Source organism: Apodemus sylvaticus, chromosome 9, assembly GCF_947179515.1.
Source record: "Apodemus sylvaticus chromosome 9, mApoSyl1.1, whole genome shotgun sequence".
In the NCBI taxonomy this organism is placed as follows: domain Eukaryota; kingdom Metazoa; phylum Chordata; class Mammalia; order Rodentia; family Muridae; genus Apodemus; species Apodemus sylvaticus.
Window position 1 is genome coordinate 71,871,299 of NC_067480.1, and position 10,211 is coordinate 71,881,509.

Here is a 10,211-nt window from a genome sequence, read left to right on the forward strand (position 1 = left end):
CCATGGGCAGTATGGGGAGCCAGACCTGCTTCAGGTCAGGCTTTCCGTGCAGCAAGTGGCCTCCTGTGCCAGCATGGGTAAAGCGGACACTCAGGACAGCCCAGCAGGACAGCTCCATCAGCAGCTGTGCAGGGCTCCCAGCTGGGGCCGGACCAGCCTAGTGCCTCTGGGGCAGCTCAGCCTCTGAGCCGAGTGTTGTGGTCTTCACATCCCAGCTGCCTTCCACCGTGCGGCTTTGAGCAGGGGCTTCCCGGCTTTTCTGTGCTCCCAGTGGGCTCACAAGTTGGTTGCATGACTCAGTAGCCACCAGTAACTGGGCATGATGTAATGAGGCTCATGCCGTCTGTTGGCTGCAGGCTCTTAGCCCAGTGTTTTTCAGTGGCTGAGTCTAGTGTCACCTGATGCTGACATGGTAGGAGGACAGGGAAGTGTTCCTTGCCATCTCTATCATGACATTCCTTGGCTACAGCTGGCCCAGCCCAGACGCTCATGACATTGTTATTTTCCAAGAATGCAGATAAAGGAGCTGGAAGGTTGGGGTCACTAGCAGTGCTGTGGTTGAGAGGACTGGAGGTGACACAGTGCCTGTGCCCACCATCTTGTTTGCTTGTATCTTGGGTGCATGGGGCGAGGGAGATGAGCCATCTCCTGCCCATCTCCGCATTCAGTACAGTCTTCAGCCCTAGGCTGCAGGCCATGCGCCTGCACAGGCCACAGCTACTCCGCAGTGCTGGACCTGCCAAGTCAGCCCTGTCTCCATGTAGGGATATGTGCGTGACTCTCGTTTTCTCAGCAGAGCAGGCCCACAGCAGCCGGGGTATAATTGTGTGGCTTGTGCAGCTCTTCTCCCTACTACGTATCAGCAGCAGCAGATGTAGCAGCTTACTTCAGCGTGGCTATGCATTCTAGTCCCGGGGAACAAGGATGGGATATTAGTCATTAGCTAAGATCTGTGGTTGTACTGCCCAGCGTGGGGCCTGAGGCGGAGTGGCACCATCCATAGAGGAAAGCTATGGGCCCTGGAGAGAGGGTCCGAGCCCAGGGGTGGAAGGCTGGCAGTGGGGACGGGCGGTGCTTCTTTACTGTGTCTGTGTGGGGTCTGTGGCCCGTATCTGAACAGACTTGGTGGCTAGTTTGGAGGAAGGGGTCATTGGTTCTTAGAAATAGCAGGAGCTGTATCTGGCTTCAAATTCACTTTCCAAGGATCTTCTGCTCCTGTTCAGTCCAGAGCTTTGGGGAAGTACAGCCAGCTGTGGTCACAGCATGGTCCCTGGGCACCCCACCCACCCAGCCCTCGGGTACCTACAGCTGGTCACAGGGCATCGAAGCAAAGGGTCCGACCAGCCAGCCAAGTGGAGGGCTCTGCTGCAGCTGCTCTAGCAGCACCTCCAGGCCCTGCCACGCCTGGACAACGCCAGCGCTGCTCTGGGCCAGCTGCTCTGTCTGCAGCTCACTACCCGCTTCCGAAGACACGAGACCATACAGCTTGCAGAGGCTGTGCCGTGCCTGCCCCGCCTGCTGCTGCACCTCTGGCAGGCCCTGCAGGCTGGTTGCCAGGCTGCTGTAAGCTGCATGGAGCTGGTGGGCAAGGGCGCACAGCCTGTCCTGGGCCACGGAAGCCGGTGTCTGCAGAGGCAGAGAAAGGTAAAGAGGAACAGGGCTTTCACTGGGGCCGTGGGAAGGAAGGCTCGTGTCACACCCGTGTCACACCCGCCACATGGTTACCAATAGCCTCCAGCGTGTGCTTAGGCTCTGGTCCCTGCACAGTTTCTCACCCGGAGCCTCCATGGTCATGTCTGTCTGGAAAAAGAACCACAGGACCGGTGGTAGGCCCAGAAGGGGTGGGGACACTCAGTGCTGTACCTGGATCTTGATTCTAAACCTCCTCCATATGTGGTGCAGCCAAAACACAAAGTCCCCATGAGGGCATCTGGAAGGCCAGGTGGTGGTATCCCTATCCACCCATCTCCCACCCTGCTACTGCTCTGTGCGTGTCCACACAGATTCCTTCCTGTCCCTTGAGCACTCTCCCCATGCTCTTTCCCCAGGAATCTTGTCATCTTGTATCATACCAAACCTCTGTCTTTTCCATATTCCCTGGATATCTGTTTAGGGGGCAGGGGACTTTGTGACCAGGGGGGAGGTGGGCAGATGACAGAGACCCAGAATATCAGGCTTCTGTGTCCATGATACCCAGCGTACCTCTGGAGGTGGGTGGGATGTTGGGGAGATAACCCCTGCTAGAGCCTGGTCACCCATACTACCTTTCCCTTGGGGTCACAGATTGCAGCCAAACACCCAGTTCACCAGATGCCGCTGGTACATCCATGCCTCAGCTCCCGCTGCATGCAGAAGGCTCAGCCCACTGGGCACTGGGCTGCTGACCAGTTGGAGGTGCCCAGAGTGGGGACTAGAGATGTTCTTACCACCTGGAAGGCCTCCTGGAGCTGGGCCAGTGCGGCCCTGGCTTGAAACTGGTTGTGCTGTATGTGGCTCAGGGCGTGTTCAAAAGCCCGCTGGCGAAAGCTGGGGCCCAGGTCACCCAGGCGGATGTAGTAGCTTCCCCGGTCGGCAGAGAGTACTCGGGGCCCCGACTCTGAGGCCGCCAGCTGAGCTGGAGGGAGGCAGTGAGACTCGGTCTGAAAGGGGCCTTGAGACACCCACAGTGGGGATGGGGTCTCACCAAAGCCCACATCCTAGGGACCCATGATAGGGAAGGGCAGAGACACTCACCTTGTTCCTCAGCTGTCATGGGCTGGAAGATATCACCCAGGCCTTCCAACTCATCAGGAAGGGCAGCAAAGCCTGTGGCAGCCAGCTGGCCACACTCCTCCACAGGCCTGGGAGCTGCATGAGCCATGGGCTCTGTGACACGCCCCAAGCCATGTGTGTCTGAGAAGCTGCTGGTCTCACAGCACAGGAGCTCTGTGGAAGTCAGGGGGGCCTGGCCTGCCCCTTGGTTGATGACTCTGAAGCTGCTAGGTTCATGACATGCGGTGGAGTGAGAGCCAGAGGGCGAACTCGGAACTGTATGGACACCTGCATGGATGGCACTGGTGGCTACATTACCTGAATGAGCCAGCATGGTAGACTGTGTGTCTCCGGTGGTGTCTGTGTTCCTATGAATGCCTTTAGCCATGTTCATGGCGCCGGTAACCCCAGCACAAACAGTGTCCTTCATGCCTGTAAGCATGTGCTTGCTGGTGTTCAGGCCTGTCTGTACTGTTCCCCTGGCCATGTCCACTGTGCCTGCGAGACCAGCCACCACTGGAGTACCGGTGCCTGTGAGTGCTTCATTGGAAGGATCCAGGCCTCCCTGGACAGCTCCTTTGACTACGTTAATGGCTCCTGTGGCCCCAGCACAGACAGTGTCCTTCGTGCCCATCAGCATGCTCTTGCTGGTGTCCAGACCCATCTGCACCGTGCCTTTAGCCACATTTGCGGCCCCTGTGAGTCCTGTGGTCACTGTGTCCTTGGTGCCCATGAGCACAGACTTGGTGGTGTCCAGGCCTCCTTGGGCAGCGCCTTTGGCCACATTTACTGCTCCAGTGACCCCAGCACAGACAGTGTCCTTTGTGCCTGTCAGCACCTTCTGGCTGGTGTCCAGGCCTGTCTGCACTGTTCCTTTAGCCATGTTCACAGCCCCTGTGAGTCCTGTGGTCACTGTGTCCTTGGTGCCCATGAGCACAGACTTGCTGGTGTCCAGACCCATCTGTGCTGTGCCTTTAGCCACATTCAGAGCCCCTGTGAGCCCCGTGGTCACCGTGTCTTTGGTACCCATGACCACAGACTTGGTGGTGTCCAGGCCACCCTGGATGGTGCCTTTAGCCACGTTCACAGCCCCTGTGAGCCCCGTGGTCACCGTGTCCTTGGTGCCCATGAGCACAGACTTGGTGGTGTCCAGGCCTCCCTGGGCAGCGCCTTTGGCCACATTTACTGCTCCAGTGACCCCAGCACAGACAGTGTCCTTTGTGCCTGTCAGCACCTTCTGGCTGGTGTCCAGGCCTGTCTGCACTGTTCCTTTAGCCATGTTCACAGCCCCTGTGAGTCCTGTGGTCACTGTGTCCTTGGTGCCCATGAGCACAGACTTGGTGGTGTCCAGGCCTCCCTGGGCAGCGCCTTTGGCCACATTTACTGCTCCAGTGACCCCAGCACAGACAGTGTCCTTTGTGCCTGTCAGCACCTTCTGGCTGGTGTCCAGGCCTGTCTGCACTGTTCCTTTAGCCATGTTCACAGCCCCTGTGAGTCCTGTGGTCACTGTGTCCTTGGTGCCCATGAGCACAGACTTGCTGGTGTCCAGACCCATCTGTGCTGTGCCTTTAGCCACATTCAGAGCCCCTGTGAGCCCCGTGGTCACCGTGTCTTTGGTACCCATGACCACAGACTTGGTGGTGTCCAGGCCACCCTGGATGGTGCCTTTAGCCACGTTCACAGCCCCTGTGAGCCCCGTGGTCACCGTGTCCTTGGTGCCCATGAGCACAGACTTGGTGGTGTCCAGGCCACCCTGAACAGCACCTTTAGCCACGTTAATGGCTCCTGTGGCCCCAGCACAGACAGTGTCTTTTGTGCCTGTCAGCACCTTCTGGCTGGTGTCCAGGCCTGTCTGCACTGTCCCCTTTGCCACATTCATGGCTCCTGTGAGTCCTGTCGTCACCGTGTCCTTGGTGCCCATGACCACAGACTTGGTGGTGTCCAGGCCACCCTGGATGGTGCCTTTAGCCACATTCGCGGCCCCTGTGAGTCCTGTGGTCACTGTGTCCTTGGTGCCCATGAGCACAGACTTGGTGGTGTCCAGGCCACCCTGGATGGTGCCTTTAGCCACGTTCACAGCCCCTGTGAGCCCCGTGGTCACAGTGTCTTTGGTACCTATGACCATAGACTTGGTGGTGTCCAGGCCTGTCTGCACCGTGCCTTTAGCCACATTCGCAGCCCCTGTGAGTCCTGTGGTCACCGTGTCCTTGGTGCCCATGAGCACAGACTTGGTGGTGTCCAGGCCACCCTGGATGGTGCCTTTAGCCACATTCGCGGCCCCTGTGAGTCCCGTGGTCACCGTGTCCTTGGTGCCCATGACCACAGACTTGGTGGTGTCCAGGCCACCCTGGATGGTGCCTTTAGCCACGTTCACAGCCCCTGTGAGTCCCGTGGTCACCGTGTCCTTGGTGCCCATGAGCACAGACTTGGTGGTGTCCAGGCCTCCCTGAACAGCACCTTTAGCCACATTCGCGGCCCCTGTGAGTCCTGTGGTCACTGTGTCCTTGGTGCCCATGACCACAGACTTGGTGGTGTCCAGGCCACCCTGGATGGTGCCTTTAGCCACGTTCACAGCCCCTGTGAGTCCCGTGGTCACCGTGTCCTTGGTGCCCATGAGCACAGACTTGGTGGTGTCCAGGCCTCCCTGGGCAGCGCCTTTGGCCACATTTACTGCTCCAGTGGCCCCAGCACAGACAGTGTCTTTTGTGCCTGTCAGCACCTTCTGGCTGGTGTCCAGGCCTGTCTGCACTGTTCCTTTAGCCATGTTCACAGCCCCTGTGAGTCCTGTGGTCACTGTGTCCTTGGTGCCCATGAGCACAGACTTGGTGGTGTCCAGACCCATCTGTGCTGTGCCTTTAGCCACGTTCACAGCCCCTGTGAGCCCCGTGGTCACACTGTCTTTGGTACCTATGACCACTGACTTGGTGGTGTCCAGGCCACCCTGGATGGTGCCTTTAGCCACGTTCACAGCCCCTGTGAGCCCTGTGGTCACCGTGTCCTTGGTGCCCATGAGCACAGACTTGGTGGTGTTCAGACCCATCTGTGCTGTGCCTTTAGCCACATTCGCGGCCCCTGTGAGCCCCGTGGTCACCGTGTCCTTGGTGCCCATGAGCACAGACTTGCTGGTGTCCAGACCCATCTGTGCTGTGCCTTTAGCCACATTCAGAGCCCCTGTGAGCCCCGTGGTCACAGTGTCTTTGGTACCTATGACCACAGACTTGGTGGTGTCCAGGCCTGTCTGCACCGTGCCTTTAGCCACATTCGCGGCCCCTGTGAGTCCTGTGGTCACCGTGTCCTTGGTGCCCATGACCACAGACTTGGTGGTGTCCAGGCCTGTCTGCACTGTCCCTTTGGCCATGTTCACAGCTCCCATGAGTCCTGTGGTCACTGTGTCCTTCGTATTGGTGAGGGCATTCTTTGAGGTGTCCAGACCTCCCTTGACAAGACCTTTGGCCACGTCCACTGCTCCCATGACACTTCCAGACACTGCCTCCTTAGTGCCGACAAGGGCCGACTGGGTGGCACCCAGTCCACCCTGGACCATTCCTTTTGCAGCATCCATGATGCCAAACACCCCGGAGGAGAAGGCATCCTTGCTGCTGGGCACACTGAAGCTTCCCATGTCCTTGTCCTCAGCTGTCTAATGAGGAAAGGCAGAGGTCAACACCTCACAAAAGTCCCTCCATGCTGTTCACCCCTCTGTGCACCCAGTCCTCTGGGTCCCTAGGACCTCTCTCTGCACCTACCCTGGCTAAACACCCTAGCTTCAGCAGCTGTAGGGTAACAGGAATGTCTGGGGGCCCAGGACATCGAATTCCATCTTGCTAAAATGACTCCCTTCTAGATGGACATGTGACCATCCCGGCTCTTACAGAGCTGAAGCAGGATTGTCACATGTCTGCCTGGGCTCTATCGTATGAGACCCCATCAGTGACTGCTGGACTTTGGCATAGCTCAAACTGTTGCCAAGGGCCCACAGGGTCAGAGGCCGCCCTCTGTTGTCACTTGGTTGCTTGATACAGGGTCTCATGTAGCCAAGGAGGATTTGCTGAGATGACAGAGATGTGTTGCCACTGAGTGGCTCCATCTAGATGCTACCTCCCAGGGGAGTCTGGACATACTGCAGACACTAAAGTTGTCCCAACAGGGGAGGGGCAGGCACTAAGTGGGTGGAATCTGGGCCCAGCGTTGCATCCCACAGTGCCTGCCCACTTGGCCTGAGTGCTCACTGCTTTCTGCATTGACCCGGGCTTATTCCCCAGCTCTTCCTTACCTGAGTGATGTATGGTGCATAAGGTGTCCCCCTCCCCCAAAGCCTGCCTAGAAAATACACCCACACCTCCTGGGGCTGGCACTGCAGCTTGGGGTAGAACTGCATGTATCAAGTCCTAGGATTCATTAGCAGCCTATAAACCAGGTTCACACACACACACACACACACACACACACACACACACACACACCTGTCAACCCAACATCTGAGAGCTTGAGGCAGAAGGATCAGATGTTCAAGGTCAGCCTCAGCTACATATATGAAGTACAGGCCAACCTGGGCACATGAGGCCCTGTATCAGATACAAGAAAACCGTATTTCTTTCAAGGTCAGGAGGGCAAATGAAAGGGATTCAATGGATGCTTAATTGTTGCCGAAATAGAGGGGCAAGCAGGGGATCCTGGCTGCCCAGGTTGTGATGACTTGATCTGAGTCTAAAGACTGTGGTCCCACCATTGCTGGCCCTCTGAGAACTCTGGTTTGTACAGTGCTTTGGGCACAGGCCCTGGGTCCCAGAGGCAGGGGAGGGCAAGTGTTGAGCACAGAGCCTTATATAGGATTGCTGAAAGGTTGTGCCGATTTCCCAGATGTGAAAACTGAGGCCAAAGGTAGAGAATACACTGGGAACCCTCTCTCATGAAAGCAACTAGAACCTTGCAGACAATGCCCAGGTTTCCTGTCCAAGATGTTCCAACCAAGCTCACCTGTTCAGAAGGTTGGAGCAGCCCTGCTGTACCCCCTGCCATCTGTGAGTTGATGGACACTGCAGAGACAGACAGACAGACAGACAGGGAATGAGGGGCAGGCCTCTGGCTAGAGCCTGTTGCTGTTGTGCAATCTCCAAGCCTGGCTGGCCCTAAAGGAGAGGAATGTCCCAGCCACTGGCAAGGGACAGCAGGAGCCAGGCCCAGCCTCCCCTCCTGCTCCCTGCCAAGGGTGGCCCTGGCCTGTGTGACGCAGGCCCCTGCAGCTGCGGGAGAACATTCTGTGCCGGACTCTGGGTGCCGGACACCCACCCTGCACACTTGGAGCCGCCCTGCCATGGCCAGCAGCTGCCTGTTAGACGTGTGGCCGTCACGGCAGCCTGCAGCAGGCACCCCGGCCGAGTCCCAGGATGCTCTGTGATCCAGGGCAGCTGCTGGCCCTCTCTGAGTATCCTTGACAAGCTCAGACAAGCACAACCCCCAGCCTGGTATCCAGTGCAAAGAGCAGAGGGGCCATGGCGGGGTCTCAGTGCCCCCTTCCCTGGCTATATTGCCCAGTGTCTCCACCTCAGTTTCCTTACCTAAGGAGACAACACAGACACAAGGTCACCAGAATTGCCGCAGCTCCTTCCTGGGCAGTCGCTCTGCCAGGCCACTCAATCCCCACCACTTCTCTGTGCCACTCACCTGGGGATGGAGGGACAGGAGTCCCCAAGGGGTCTGAGGCTGGTTGTCCGTCCTTTGTGAAGGTGGAGCTGTGAGTGTGGGACACCAGGTTCCGGGCAGAGCTGAAGCCAGGCAACGACCCGAAGAAACTGCTCAGGGTCTGCGTGGGTAAGTGGGGCCGGCGTGAGGAAGGCTGGAGCTACCTTCCCGGGGCCCCTGGCAGGCGCTCCTGTTCTCTTACCTTGCCTTTGGATTTGGGGGAAGCCCTGCGCTCATCTCCTGAAGCTGACATGATGGCGGCCTGCGGGGCTAGAAAGGGGAAGAAAGAGCTGGGGGGCCCTCCTGCTCCATCCTCGCCCTGGTTCCCACCAGAACCTGTCACCCACCTGGCGGTGGCAGTCTCTGGGTGACGCGGCAGCTGCTCTCACCTGGACTATTCAGGGTCCCACAGAGCGAGGCAGCTGCTGGCAGCGCCTGGGCTCCCAATTCCCAAGCCTTATAGGGTCTGGGGAGGGTGTGGGCCTGGCTGGCCCAGGCAGGCGGCCAGAGCGCGGGGGTTGGGGGAGGTCACATGCCTTGCGCCCAGGCGGTGTGGACCCAGCCAGCACCTTTCCCCTGCTCTCCACCGTGGGCCAAGCAGCTTCTGTTTATGGGACCTGCGGAAGGCCCAGTGACTCACAGGCCAGCTGTGCGCCCCGGGCGGCTCCCTGCTCTGCCTCTGCCTTTCTGAGGTGGGATGCCATTCTTACCAGGCACCACCTTTGGCTCAGTTTTCCCTTCTAGACTCATCATCTGGCTCCCTTGCCCCTCCTCCCACTCTGCCCCAGCTCCCTAACTTGTGCTACTCCAGTCACAGACGCCGCCTCCAACACTCAGGACCCTTGCTCGCCCAAAGCCTTTACACAGCTGTGTCCTCTGCCCCAGGTCCTTTGCACAGGCCATGCCCCTGCCTGCTACACCTTTCTGTAGATTCCCACACAGCCTCGCCTCTGTCTTCCTGTTTGTATAGTGTGCCTAGAATAGTGCCTGGCACATATAGGAAATATTTGTCTAAATGGCCATAAGTAAAGGTGCATGAGGGTTGGAAATGAGGTCGTTTGAAATGTGATCCACAGTCACTCAACAAACAATACCTTAGCATTCCTTGGGCAGAAACAGGGTCTCCAAGAGAAGAGTGTGTTGTCTTGTGGAGGGCAGTGACGCGTCCCTCTACAAAAAGGGACTTGGACTGAAATGTGAGAACCCAACCTTGGTGGGTCTGGCTTAATCAGTGTGTGTGTGTCTGTGTGTGTGTATGTGTGTGTGTGTATGTGTGTGTGTGTGTGTGTGTAAGAGAGAGAGAGACAGAGAGAGAGACAGAGAGAGAGACAGAGAGACAGAGACAGAGACAGAGAGTGGACATCCTGGGCCCCACAGACAGGATTCTGACAGCCCCTGAATTCACTGTATGCCAAGCAGGCCATCGGTGAAGTGCCTTGGCACAGTGACTACCACTCCCACCCCGGCTCTGTCCCAGACTTGTACCCCTGGGACAGAGATGCCAACCTCAGTGATGGAGCAATTAACTCTGGTGCTAAACTAGGGGAAGAGTTTCTAGGCAGAGGTCTGGTGTCCTTGGTTGGTTTCCTTGGAATCTTGGTTGTGTTGGGTGACTGTTCTGGAGCAGAAGAGGGTGCTCCCAGCTATTCCTCCCGAGGAGTTGGGGTGGGTGGGAGCACTGCAGCCAGCTCCCTCTTGTGCTGCCAGCGCCCATGTGCTCCCCACAATTCACTAGGCCCCCTGAGGAGGAGGGTTGTACCTGTTCCTCGACACTGCTC

General features: G+C 57.8%; 1 protein-coding gene across 18 annotated transcripts; it reads right to left on the reverse strand.

Annotated features, from left to right (window-relative positions):
* Positions 1-58: 58 nt before the first annotated feature.
* On the reverse strand, positions 59-9,095 carry Plin4 (perilipin 4). 18 transcript variants are annotated; one of them, XM_052192195.1, is made up of 7 exons: positions 8,636-9,095; positions 8,416-8,554; positions 7,729-7,787; positions 4,580-6,391; positions 2,734-3,985; positions 2,427-2,614; positions 59-1,626 (listed from the first exon to the last, which is right to left on the reverse strand). In XM_052192195.1, the coding sequence occupies exons 1-7, from the start codon at positions 8,684-8,686 to the stop codon at positions 1,303-1,305; spliced, it is 3,825 nt and encodes a 1,274-aa protein (XP_052048155.1). In that variant the 5' UTR covers positions 8,687-9,095; the 3' UTR covers positions 59-1,302. The 18 variants fall into 18 exon arrangements, with proteins under 18 accessions (XP_052048155.1, XP_052048158.1, XP_052048152.1 ...); XM_052192198.1 differs by having other exon boundaries at positions 2,734-4,416; positions 5,209-6,391; positions 8,636-9,094; XM_052192192.1 differs by having other exon boundaries at positions 2,734-4,183; positions 8,636-9,094.
* Between the last annotated feature and the right edge of the window lie 1,116 nt (positions 9,096-10,211).

Coding starts and splice junctions, on each gene's coding strand:
- Plin4 (XM_052192181.1), bottom strand. CDS start 8,686: ATGTCAGCTTCAGGAGATGAGCGCAGGGCTTCCCCCAAATCCAAAGGC. Junction 7,788..8,415: donor TCCTGTCCCTCCATCCCCAG/GTGAGTGGCACA, acceptor CTGTCTCTGCAG/TGTCCATCAACTCACAGATG. Junction 2,615..2,733: donor CATGACAGCTGAGGAACAAG/GTGAGTGTCTCT, acceptor GCCTCCCTCCAG/CTCAGCTGGCGGCCTCAGAG.